Source organism: Odocoileus virginianus, chromosome 24 (genome assembly GCF_023699985.2).
Source record: "Odocoileus virginianus isolate 20LAN1187 ecotype Illinois chromosome 24, Ovbor_1.2, whole genome shotgun sequence".
Taxonomy (NCBI): Eukaryota; Metazoa; Chordata; class Mammalia; order Artiodactyla; family Cervidae; genus Odocoileus; species Odocoileus virginianus.
The window spans coordinates 4,157,059-4,170,410 of NC_069697.1; the positions used below are offsets into that span (position 1 = coordinate 4,157,059).

A 13,352-nucleotide genomic window follows, 5' to 3' on the forward strand; every position below is an offset into this window, starting at 1 on the left:
TATAGTCCACAGGGTTGCACAGAGTCGGACACGACTGAACTACAGCACATTATAGCCATTTCAAATCACTATAGGCCACTTTACGTCACCGTACCTTACGTAAAAATAATAAAAACAACAAAATTTATTCCCTTAAATGTCCATGGTCTCCTTATTCCTTTCCCCAGGTATGACAGTCATCATTCTTCACTGTAATTAGCTCTTCTTATCTCCCTAATAAACAATCAAGACCATGAAGGTTAGTATCTCATGCCTTTAATATAGCAGATGCTTACTAAAGTTAATAAAAAAACTAATGCATAATCAAATACCAGGATACATTTGAAACATATCCTTAGTTTCACACCTCTGCACTTAATTATGACATGATCATAATATGCCTCTATAAATTCTGTCTTCAAAAAATTAGACGAGGTGTTTAAAGCATATTAAGCTTAAAGAAGAGTAGCTATTATTCTTCACCACTTTAACTATAATTCTCAAAAAGGCAAAGATCACTACTGGTTTTCCTCACCCTATAGGTCAGCACTTAACAAGAAAATAGTAGGAGCTTAAATATTTGTTAAAGTGAGTTCAGTCAATTCAGATATGTGTTATTTCAGAATAATAATTACTAGCATTGATAAAACAGCTCAACCTTCTGATTTTCAGACCCAGAAAACTGAATTTTACTTTGCCAAATTATTTGCTAATTATTGCAGAGTTTGAAGTCATACAGGTTTCAGACCTCTTTTCAGTGCTACACCATTTCTGGTACAAGCAATAGGGAAGGGGAGGGGAATTAGCTGCAAAGACTAAGGAACACCAGAAACCTAAAGTGAAGTGAAGTGGCTCAGTCGTATCTGACTCTTTGTGACCCCATGGACTGTAGCCTACCAGGATCCTCAGTCCGTGGAATTTTTCAGGCAAGAGTACTGGAGTGGGTTGCCATTTCCTTCAACAGGGGACCTTCCCGACCCAGGGATCGAACCCCGGTCTCCGGCATTGCAGGCAGACGCTTTACCATCTGAGCCACCAGGGAAGCCCAGAAACCTAAACTTGCTGGTAAAAGGATCAGCATTTCAAACACATGGCTTGCAGCTAATCCTGGATTGCATACCAAGGGCTGGCTTTGCCCTAAAGCACTGAATATGTAGTTGGGGTATGGTAGGGATAGGGTAGCCAGAGGAGAGAAGAGCAAGGTCTGATGGCTTGTGTCTCTGCAAACAGCTGCCAAGTCATGAGATGTTATTTCTAGCATGTAATGAATGCTGGGTTGTTAACTAACAGAACCACGCCTTTCCACGTTAGCTTTTGTGCCACCAAAACAAACTGAATCACCTCCCACTTCCCTCATTTTTAAAGATGATTTTGTCCAGCTCCAAATTTTTATCACATCTCTTTTGGTATCAAGGGCTATTATGCCGCTTATATCAAATCAGAACATAGTGAAAAGTGAAGGATAAATTGATCAAATCCAGTCCATCAGCAAGGCGAGAGGAAAAGAGATGTGTAAATACAATTTAGTATTTAAACTCCATGCAGGGAGGATCAAGACCACCTCGGAGCCCCGGGGATAAAGATCCAGGTGTCTGATGGAACCTAGGATCATTCCTAATTTCAAACACAGCAGAGTAACTGCCTTACATCACTCCCGCAAAAGCTGAGATTATACTTAAGAGCACCTGCAATGTCCTAGCACCCTCTTCCTACTGAGATTCATGGACTAGGGCAGGACCCAAGCGGCAACCAACCTGAAGTGACCCAACCAATCCAGGGTAAGAGTAAGTCCACGATGGGAGAGCTGGAAAAGGTATAAACTGAAGCAATTCCACCGAGAGAACTCCCTTGAGGCCTTTTCAGAGCGGAGGAGCCAAAAAAGAGCTCTCAGCAAAGGCTCTGGCCAACTCAGATCTGCGTCTGTAGGTTGCCTTGACAACAGGCCGCTGCGCGGCGGCCGGCGTGGACCCCTCTCACTTCTGGGGAAAAGGAGATAGACCCTTGGCCGAGGCCCCAGCTCCGCTGGCCCCACCTACCTGTCCCCTGCTGTTTCTGCCATCAGAGCTGCTCTGCGTCCCTGCATCCTAGGAGACCGGTTCAGGCGTTTGTAGCCTTGGCAGAGAGCTGGGCGGGCGCACTTCTCTGCGCTGGTACTGAGCCAAAAAAGGGCCAGAGTCGGCCCCGCGGCGGTTGGGTTGTTGTGCAATTCTTCTTTAAAGTGAATTTTATTTAATATATTTTATAGGGCACAGACCGAGGGTTCAGCTCCCCGGTTGATTTTTTGAGAAGGAAAGAAATTTAAGCGTATTCTGGAATGTCTGCTTTCCAGGAGCTTGCAACTATTTAAAAAGGCAAGACTGCAGTATAGTGTTAGAGAGAGACAAAGATATTACTTTCAATATGTGGACATTTACACATATATGATCACTATATAATTTATATATATATATATATATATATATATATATATATATATATATATAAAATTACAAATTAAAATACTGATGAGAAGCCTAGGAATCAGGAAGCTTTCTTTTTATTCTTTGCTCTGCACACAATGTCTTTAGGCATCAGCTCCTCATCGGTAAAACGAAAGGTCTGGTTTGAGATATGTCTAAGGTTCCATTCTACTCTAACATGCTGTAACTCTACTGAGTTACACTTCCAAATGTCAGATACCCAAATCAGAACTAAAATTTTTTTAAAATTAATCCAGTTCTTTTCCCACAAAATGGAGTTGTTTTTCTAATCTGCTATTTTTTCAAAATAAACTCCCCTGCAAATGTATGTGTCTAACGTTGCAAGTTAGAACCATTTTGTAAGTGAAAATACAAATGCATTTTTAAAGCATAAAATGAGTGAAGTCAATAGGTATAAGGTAATCACTCTTATTTCTTCCCTGTCTATAAAAATTCATCCACCTATTACCCCCAAGGGAAAAAAAAAAGCAAAAATAAACTAGGGGGAAGAAAAAAAAAGAACAAAAAACTTTAAAAAAGTTATCAAAGGCCAAAATTTCTGGTGCCTAACTGCCTATTCCACAAATAGATAATCAGCAAAATAACATTAAGATGTCTCTTACCTGGCTCTGAACAATTAGGTTTAGCACACCTAAACTGCTTCAGTATTTTTGACACAGAAAACATCTAGTATAGAAGCAAGAACTTTGGACAATGAGTTGGTCATATAAATTGTACTACTTGCCAGTTTTCAAAACAATTCATTACAAAATCTCTTTAGTTATTACTGCCAATTAATTTCTCTTAACAGAAAATAAAATTAGGCACATGTTAACCTCAACAGTTTTCAGATCCAAAGTAGATTGTATTTGAGACTCAGAAAGCATCCATTGAACTACAATCTGCAAAATACCCAATGTTAGAAAAACTACTGTATATATGCATATCCAGGATTGCCTTTTAAATCATTTATTGAGTCTAAAATATTTAGTGAGCCCCTAATATATCTTTGACAAATAAGGTATGGTTTCTAAAGAAGCTAACAATTATATACAACATTTTTAGTAAGCTAAAGAGTGATCATTTCTTCATTAATTCATTAAAAAATATTTACTGAAGGCATAAGGGTTCAGTACCTATTCTAGGTGCTATATATATATATATAGCAGTGAAGCAAAAAAGCCACTCTTTTAGTGAGGGTTACAATCTAATAGAGCCTGCAAAATTAAATAAAGAATGTCAGATAACAACTAATACAATGAAGAAAAATCTAGGAGGTCAATGGGATAGACATGAAGTGTAGGAGATGCTGTACATTCAGGTATGGTTTCACTGAGGGGAATTCACAGGCAGGGGGAGCAGTCAGTACAAAAGGCATGAGGAGAGGGCATCCTGTCATGCTGATGGATGGAGCTGAGGCAGAGTGAGCCAGGGGAGAATGGAGGTTGGGGGCCGGAAAACAGCCATGGTTAGATGCAGCATAGCCTTGTGAGTCACATCCAGATTTTGAATTTGATTTGTATGACAGGAAGTCATTAGAGGGCTTTGCAAAGGGGGTGCTTATGTTTGGGCTTTCCTGGTGGCCCAGAGAGTAAAGAATCTGCCTGCAATTCTGGAGACCCAGGTTCAATCCCTGGGTAAGGGAGATGCCCTGGAGAAGGGAATGGCAACCCACTCCCGTATTCTTGCCTGGAGAATCTCATGGACAGAGAAGCCTGTACAGTCCATGGGGTCACAGAGCTGGACACGACTGAGCAACTAACACTTCGTTACTTATGTTTTAAAAGGAGTAATCTGGTTTTTCTATGGAAAATAAATTTTAATGAAGCAAGAATGAATAAAGAGAAGCTGAGAAAAAGGATACTACTGCCTTTGTTCCAGTAAGAGATGACTGTGGTTCTAACCAAGGTGTTGGGTGTCCATAGCATGGGAAGAAGTGTTTGGATTATTTTAAACCTAGAGCCAACAGGATTTGTAAATTGATTTGAATGCAGTATGTGAGGAAGAAGGAAGAAGGAAGTGGTAAGATAGGTACATGAAGTGTTTAGAAGAATAAGAAACTATGATGGTTGATTTTATGTGTCAGCCTGGCTAGACAGTGGTGACCGGTTGTTTGGTCAAACATGAATATAGATGTTTCATGAGGATAGCTTTTAGATGTGATTAACATTTAATAGACTCAGTACAGTAGATTACTCTTCATGATATGGATGGGCCTCATCCAAACTGTTGGAGGCCTTAAAAGCAAACACTGTGTTTCCCAAAGATGACTGGATTTTGCCTCCAGAGTTCAGTATGAAAATTCAGCCTGAGTTTCTAGCAGACTGAAGACTGCCACATCAACTCTTACTGAATCTTAAGCCTGTCATCTTAGCCTACAGATTTGGGTCTTGCCAGCCCCAATAATTGTGTAAGCCAGTTCTTTAAAATCTCTGTGTATATATGTGTGTGTGTAAAGAGAGGTTGGGGAAATACGTCCTATTGGTTCTGTTTTTTCTGGACAACTCTGACTAATGCAGAGGGGAAAACAGAAATAAAGCAATAAGATACAGGAAGCTTACCTGTTTTAATGACAGGAGATTCCTTCTAACTAGAGGACTTCATAAAAGTAACTAACATTTAATTTGAGTCTTAAAGGGTCTATTTATTAATTTTCACATCAAATATTGAACTCCTCTGTTGAAATGCTGGGCATACAGTAGTTAGAAAATAATAATAACAAGCAACCCCTACCCATTCAATTGAGGGGGAACATGATAATAATATTTTGGCCACCTGATGCGAAAAACTGACTCTGGAAAATACCCTGATGCTGAGAAAGATTGAAGCCAGGCAGGGAAGGGGATGACAGAGGATAAGATGGTTGGATGGCATCATCTGAGAGTTGGTGATGGACAGGGAAGCCTGTCGTGCTGCAGTCCATGGGGTCGCAAAGTTTTGGACACGACTGACTAACTCAACTGAACTGATGATAATAAGATATTGATAAATAAACCACATCATAAAATGTGGGGATAAGGATTATGAAGAAATAAATATAAAGCAGAAAAAAGACCAAGAGGAAGCGATAGGTATAGAATGGGTAAAGCAAAACTACCCTCTCAAGTATATTTGGTAAGATATAATTTGGGGCTTCCCTGGTGGCTCAGATGATAAAGCCTCTGCCCACAATGCGGGAGACCTGGGTTCAATCCCTGGCTTGGGGAGATCCCCTGGAGAAGGAAATGGCAACCCACTCCAGTACTCTTGCCTGGAAAATTCCATGGACTGAGGAGCCTGGTAGGCTACAGCCCAAGGGGTCGCAAAGAGTCAGACACGACTGAGCGACTTCACTTTCACTTTCTTTGAGCAAATATTTAATAGAGGTTGTAAACAAGTCATGTAACTTTCTGGGGAAAGAATTTAGGCAAAAAAACAAGAGCAAATGCCCCGGTAGAGGAGCATCTTAGTTTTTTCCAGGAGCAACAAAGCAGCCAAACTTTGCGAAATAGAGAGAGCGAAGGTGAGAGAAGTAGGAGATGAGATCAGAGTTGGGGTGCATTCTTCAGGATCTTGGTGGTTAATGTAAGGACTTGGGATTTTGCTTTGAGTGCCATGGGATTCATAAGTTGGAAGATTTTGAGCAGTGGGGTGACATAATCTGATTTACAGTTAATAGAATCACTCTGGATGCTGTATTAAGAATATTACTTAAATGTTTTAATATGAAGATAAATATACACAGAGGCATGATATAAGGTTCTAGAAATATTCATAAATACTCTCTTATTTTCCTGTACAGGTTTTTCCTCACATTTAAGTCTTAATATGGAATTTATTTTTGTATAGTTAAGAGATTGTCTTATATTTTTCAATATACACACACTGCATAACAAGATGCTTCAGTCATGTCCAACTCTCTGTGACCCTATGGATCCTACAGACCGTAGCCTACCAGGCTCCTCTGTCCATGGGATTCTCCAGGCAAAACACTGGAGTAGGTTACCATTTCCTCCTCCAGGGGATCTTCCTGACCCAGGGATTGAACCTCTGTCTCTTATGTCTCCTGCATTGGCAGGCAGTTTCTTTTCCACTGGTACCACCTGGGATGAGTAATTATATGAGAATTTTTTAAGTCCTATCACCAAACTCATCAGAAATGCCATCTCTGTTGTACACAAGTTCTGGGATGTATTTGTGGATATTTCTTGACTCTTTATTCTCTTTATCTATTTTTCCATCTGTGTTCCAACAGCAAATGCTTTATATCACAAAGTTCATATTCTCTGACCACAAATATAATCAATAACCAAAAAAAAAAGGCTTAGAAAATTTTCTTTCTTTATCTTTCTTTTTCCCTATTTTATAATTTAATCTCCTGCTCTCTATTTTAACAAATAACTAGTTGTGTCAATTTTTTTCTTTCAGTGGCAACATTAATTGACTAGAATATCAGTAACTGTAAATACATGTGTTCACTTGAATTAAATGGCATTATAAACAACCTCAAATAATCAAATAAAGACATTTGTTTGAAACACAGAAATACTGGAAAATATCATCTAAGGCCATGGTGTAAAATGCTGGTTTCTTATTGAATAATAGTATGACATATAATTGGTTTAAAACATTATGCCAAATGAAGTTGATTTGTATTACAATGTAGGTAAAATAAGCAATCAGTTGTACTCTGTCCTAGTCTTCAACATCCCAACCAAAGCAGTCCTTTAACTGAAGTTTACTAGTCTGTAAACAATAGCTCTGTTCCACATTTAAGTATAAAGAAGGAAAGATTTTGTCCGCTGTTCCACATGTCTATGTTCATCGTTTGAGGCAGTCAGTCTCTTCAGCTGAGAAAACAGAAGCAAATTATTAAATAATTAAGTGTTTGACATGGTAATAAGGATCTGTGTTTCATCAAGTATTTAAAATGCCTATTCGATACATGTAATTCCATGGCTGATTCATGTCAATGTATGACAAAAACCACTGCAATGTTGTGAAGTAATTAGCCTCCAACTAATAAAAATAAATGAAAAAAAATAATAAAATCTGAAAAGAACACACACACACACAAAAATGCCTATTCGAGTTTTGTTGCCAGTCTCTGAGGAAACACACAATATGATGCTGAAGTTTATTCCAAACAACAAGCTTTTTAAAAGCCATACCCGAAGATGAATCTATGAATGGACCACTCTATAGGGCTTTGCTTGCACAGGCCCGGTCCACTGTCGGCATCCTATACACGTTGCCCTTTTCCATAGATGTATTGCCTGCATGTTGCAATCTGGTTTACAATCCAGGCCCCCTCTGCAGTGATTCCGGATTGGATCCACACAAAGCACCTTGAATGGGTGCTTGAATGGGTAAAACTGCACCACAGAGCGTCTTAAGGCTCTATCCTGCAGCCTAGGACTTTCTGTACAGGCGAATGGACCGTCTGCCAGGCTCCTCTGCGTGGAGCCCCCGCTCCGCGCATGCCCACACCGGCCTCAAGCCCTCGCCAGGAGTCAGAGCCGCCGGAAGAGCCAGGACTCGAGGAGCCAGGAAAGCCAGACTGACCGAGCCGTTACGGGTTTGCGAGCCAGAGCGTTCTCTGCGTCCCACCATGATTCTCAGGAAGAAACTGAGCTATCTATGGACCTTAGGTCTCTGTCTGGTAGCCAGTAAATCGCCTCTCAATGTTCCCTCCATCACGAATGAGACGTTTATAGCGGAGTGCCTCAGATTTCACAATGAAGCGCGGACCAACGTCTCGCCCCCTGCAGCCAACATGAAATACATGGTGAGGAAGAACCTAAGCTAGGATCTTACATCTCTGGTTCATCCTAAGGTATCTGGGCAATGAGTTTCATGGACTCCTATGTATGAATTCAGTCTGGAACTTTCAGCATGCATCTAAAGTGTACGCCTTGGCCGAGCTGTCTCTTCCAAGGTAGTGACAAGAGTGCATGAGAAAGGAAACTTGAAGCTATTGCTTGCCTAGACTTGGTTCTCTTTTATGCAGGTTTGCTGGGGCCAAGGCAGTGGTGGATCCTTGTGGATACTCTTGGCCTAATGACTGTCCCGCATATAAACAGTATGCAATGATAACACATAGCCAAACCTATAGCAAACAGTTATCCGTTCAGAAAACGAACAAGTGGGAACCACACAGCAAACATTGGTTCAGAGCAATTCTGAAATCTTTAGGGCAGGTGTTAGAAGATCTGCTATACTGGAGGTCAGAAAAGTTATTTGATTAGAGGAGGTAGGAGTTCCCTTGTCCATCTATCTTTCTTTAAAAATACCCTTCCTTAGCCATCATTCTCCTTGGACCAATCTGAAGTAGACATCAGGAGTTATGCTGTCTTAAGGGCTATATAGCCTTCTCAGACTGCTTTCTGCCAACAGTAAGGTCTAAGTGTCATTTAATATATCTTACATTCATTTGCTTTTTCATAACAGGTTCACAGTATCTTTGGAAATACATCTGTCTCCAGAATTCTGAGGGTCTTTTGGCCTTATACCTCCAGTCAGTTCTAAGTCCCAATATTCATGCTTAAAGTACAGCTTGGAGAAGTTTTTGAATCGTTCTTTGATTTCTCACCCTGGTGCTTTTATTTTTCATCTTAATGGCAGTATCCTTGAAACATGAATTTTGGGGAAATTGGTACAGTCTGAACCTGTTCTATTTGCTAAGGAGTTTTTAAAAACTTAGGAGGATTTCCTGGGAGTCACAGGCTTCTTTTTGGCCTGAGGCTTTTTAATCATATGAAAGTTTTACAGCATTGGTCTCTCAAAGTCTTTTTAAAATTTTATTATAATATGCTATATAGAAGCAATTTCTTTTCCATTCCTCAAAAGCCCCACATTTCCTGATTCTGTCTTTCGTCTTCCAAACTTGCCAGTGATTGACTTTTATAACTTGTTGAACCCAACAACCACCACCAAATACTATCAATGTTTGTTTTACTGAGCTCAGCTTCAACTTCAACTTATGATCTGCCTCCTGAATAATAGATCACATTTTTTTTCAGATATTTTGTTTCTGAATCACATGGATTGCCATTATTCCCCTGACATTAATATCCTCACTGCTTGCCAACTAACTGTAGTTGCCAGCATCGTTCAGGCAAACTTGCCACTAACATTTGTGACCTAGAAGAAGTATAAGAATGGAAGCCCACATGTCATTGGTGGCTCAGCAGTTAAATTTTCATTTAGTAAAGAATATGTGGTTTCAGAAATTTCATCTAATCTGCTCAGATTTGGATTTGTTCAGAATAATTTTGCTCATTTTCATTGATGTTATTAAGTAAATTTTCATTTCTTCTAAAATCATCAAAACTTTCTATTGAAATTATAGTTATAATTTTATAGCTATAAATATATAGAGGTTGGGTTAAAGTTAAAATGAATGGTCTTCAATTTTAAGTATTTTGAATTTTTTTTAATGTTTTGGGAAATTTAATTGTCTTCTTAAATATTTTTATAAATACAAGATTATTTACCATTCTGGTGCTTATGCCCATCTAGTGGCCCATGTGAAGAACTGATGTCATTCTTCATTTAGGTGACATAAAGAACTACACGCATCCCTACTCAACAGTAATAGAAATTTGTTACCATTGCAAAGTGCCTCCTTTATCCCTGAAATCAGGGAATATGGAGAAGTGATGAAACAGATCTTCAGTAGTACTTCCAAGCAATATTATGTTATTCATGGATCTACTGCTTTCACGCTGAAATGAAGGATTTGACAAGTTGATCTTTTAACCTAAGCGCTTCCATGGTTCAGCTCTTTCCTGGACTCTGAAGTAGTGTCTGTCTCTAGTGTCATCAGCAACAATATTTGCAAGACTTTTACCATTCTGATACAGAAGTCTTTTGCTTTAAAACGTGTGGCAAAAGAGGCAGACATTCAGTATTGTGGGTCACATTAAACCCGTGCTAAGGTTAAAATGAGGGAAAGTGTGTGTGTGTGTGTGTGTGTGTGTGTGTGTGTGTGTGTGTGTGTTTTATGCGATGTCTTATAAAGTCTGGACCAAGAGCAGGGATCCCTCCTACCTAGGTCTCAAGTGCTATGAATTTGGATTTTTATAATGGCTGCACCCCACTTCCAGCAGTAAGTTTTACAAGAGGCTAGGCTGGGCTTTGGTACAAAATAAACCCTGAAATCTCAATGGCTTAGTGAAACAAAATGTTTAATCTCATACTGACACAGGTTGTAGAGAAAATGAATTAAGATTCAGCCTGTCTGTCTGGGGCAAAGGCGTGCCCCCAAACTCAGCTAGCTCACTTACAGGCAGTAGAACAAGAGCTCCCAAAGTCATTCTTCTGATAATTGCTTTTCTAGTGTGAGGAATAAGAGGATATCTACTGATCCTCTTGCTTTTTAAAATAGATTTATGATCCTTTTGCTATCTTTTAATCTCTATTTTTTGTTGAATTAATGGCTTTTATATTCAGATTGTTCTTCTTCTTACCTACAAACATTTCTTATGCTGATGATAACTAAAAATAACACATAAATTTTACGGTAAGTTTTGGTGAGGTTGTAAAACAATTTGAATCACAGTACCCTGTTCTTGGGAATTTAAAATTGTGCTGCAGCTATGGAGAAAAGTATGGAGGTTCCTCAAGAAATTAAAAATAAAACTACCATATGATCCAAAAGTCCAACTTCTGGGTTTATACCCCAAAAAAATTGAAGAAAAAAGTCAGGATCGTGAAGAGATCACTGCATGTCCATATTCATTCATTCACAATAACCAAGATATAGAAACAACCCAAGAGCCTCTTGATGAAGGTGAAAGAGGAGATTGAAAAAGTTGACTTAAAGCTCAACATTCAGAAAACTAAGATCATGGCATCCAGTCTTATCACTTCAGGGCAAATAGTGGGGAAACAATGGAAACAGTGACAGACTTTATTTTTCTGGGCTACAAAATCACTGCAGATGGTGACTGCAGCCATGAAATCAAAAGACACTTGCTCCTTAGAAGAAAAGCTATGACAAACCTAGACAGCATATTAAAAAGCAGAAATGTTACTTTTCTGACAAAGGTCAGTCTATTCAAAGCTATGGTTTTTCCAGTAGTCATGTGTGGATATGAGAGTTGGACCGTAAAGAAGACTGAGAGCCCAAGAATTGATGCTTTTGAACTGTGGTTCTGGAGAAGACTCTTGAGAGTCCCCTTGACAGCAAGGAGATTAAACCAGTGAATACTAAAGGAAATCAGTCCTGAATATTCACTGGAAGGGCTGATGCTAAAGCTGAAGCTCCAACACTTTGGCCACCCTTGCAAGATGGTTGGATGGCATCCCTCACTCAATGGACATGAGTTGAACAAGCTCTGGGAGATGGTGAAGGATAGAAAAACCTGGCATGCTGCAGTCCATGGGTTCACAAAGAGATAGACACAACAAAGAGTCCATCAACAGATGCCTGGATAAAGAAAAATCTGCATTGCATGTGGATTCTTTACCAGCTGAGCCACCAGGAAGCCCAAGAATGCTGGAGTGGGTAGCTTATCCCTTCTCCAGCAGATCTTCCCAACCCAGGAATCAAAACAGGGCCTCCTGCACTGCAGGCAGGTTCTTTACCAACTGAGCGTTCAGTGAAGCCTGTATATGCAAACAGTGGAATATTATTCAGCCTTTAAAAAAAAAGAAGAAGAAAATCATGCCATTGTGAAAGCATGGAAGAATCTGCAGGATCTTATGCTAAGTGATATTAAGATATTAAGAAGATTCAATGTATGACAAAAACCACTGCAACGTTGTAAAGTAATTAGCCTCCAACTAATAAAAATAAATGGGAAAAAAAAAGATATTAAGAAGAGATGGCAAGAATACACAGAAGAACTATACAAAAAAGATCTTCACAACCCAGATAATCACGAAGGTATGATCACTCACCTAAAGCCAGACATCCTGGAATATGAAGGCAAGTGGGCCCTAGGAAGCATCACTATGAACAAAGCTAGTGGAGGTGATGGAATTCCAGTTGAGCTATTTCAAATCCTAAAAGATGATGCTGTGAAAGTGCTGCACTCAATATCCCCCAAATTTGAAAAACTCGGCAGTGGCCACAGGACTGGAAAAAGTCAGTTTCCTTTTTTTTTTTACATTTATTTATTTTAATAGGAGGCAAATTACTTAACAATATTATGGTGGTTTTTGCCATACATTGACATGAATGAGCCATGGGTATACATGTGTTCCCCAGCCTGAACCCCCTTCCAACCTCCCTCCCCATCCCATCCCTGAGGGTCATCCCAGTGCACCAACCCTGAGCACCCTGTCTCATGCACTGAACCTGGGCTGACTATCTGTTTCACATAATATGCACGTTTTAATGCTATTCTCTCAAATCATCCAAATTCCTTCAGTTTCATTCTTCTTTCTCAAGACTGCTTTGGATATTTAAGGGGTTTTTTTTGTTTCCCATACAAATTGTGAAATTATTTGTTCTAGTTCTCTGAAAAATACCATTGGTAGCTTGACAGGGATTGCATTGAATCTATAGATTGCTTTGGAAGTATACTCATTTTCACTATATTGATTCTGCCAATCTATGCACATGATATATTTCTCCATCTATTTGTGTCATTTTTTACTTCTTTCATCAGTGTTTTATAGTTTTCTATATATAGGTCTTTTGTTTCTTTAGGTAGATTTGTTCCTAAGTATTTTTTTTTTCATTGCAAAGGTGAATGGACTTGTTTCCTTAATTTCTCTGTTTCTCTTTGTTAATGTATAGGAATGCAAGAGATTTCTGTGTGTTAAATTTATATCCTGCAACTTTATTATGTTCACTGATTAGCTTTAGTAATTTTCTGGTGGAGTCTTTAGGGTTTTCTATGTAGAGGATCATGTCATCTGCAAACAGCAAGACTTACTTCTTCTTATCCAATCTGGATTCCTTTTATTTCTTTTTCTTCTCTG

The 13,352-nt window shown here is 39.2% G+C and overlaps 1 protein-coding gene across 1 annotated transcript in view; it reads left to right on the forward strand.

The window, feature by feature from the left end:
- Positions 1-7,929: 7,929 nt before the first annotated feature.
- The window catches only part of GLIPR1L1 (GLIPR1 like 1), a 31,612-nt gene continuing 26,189 nt past the window's right edge, over positions 7,930-13,352 (forward strand). The window contains exon 1 of the mRNA XM_070454220.1: positions 7,930-8,205. Coding sequence (XP_070310321.1) covers positions 8,029-8,205 — 177 coding nt within the window. The 5' untranslated portion in view covers positions 7,930-8,028. The remainder of the gene's footprint in view (positions 8,206-13,352) is intronic.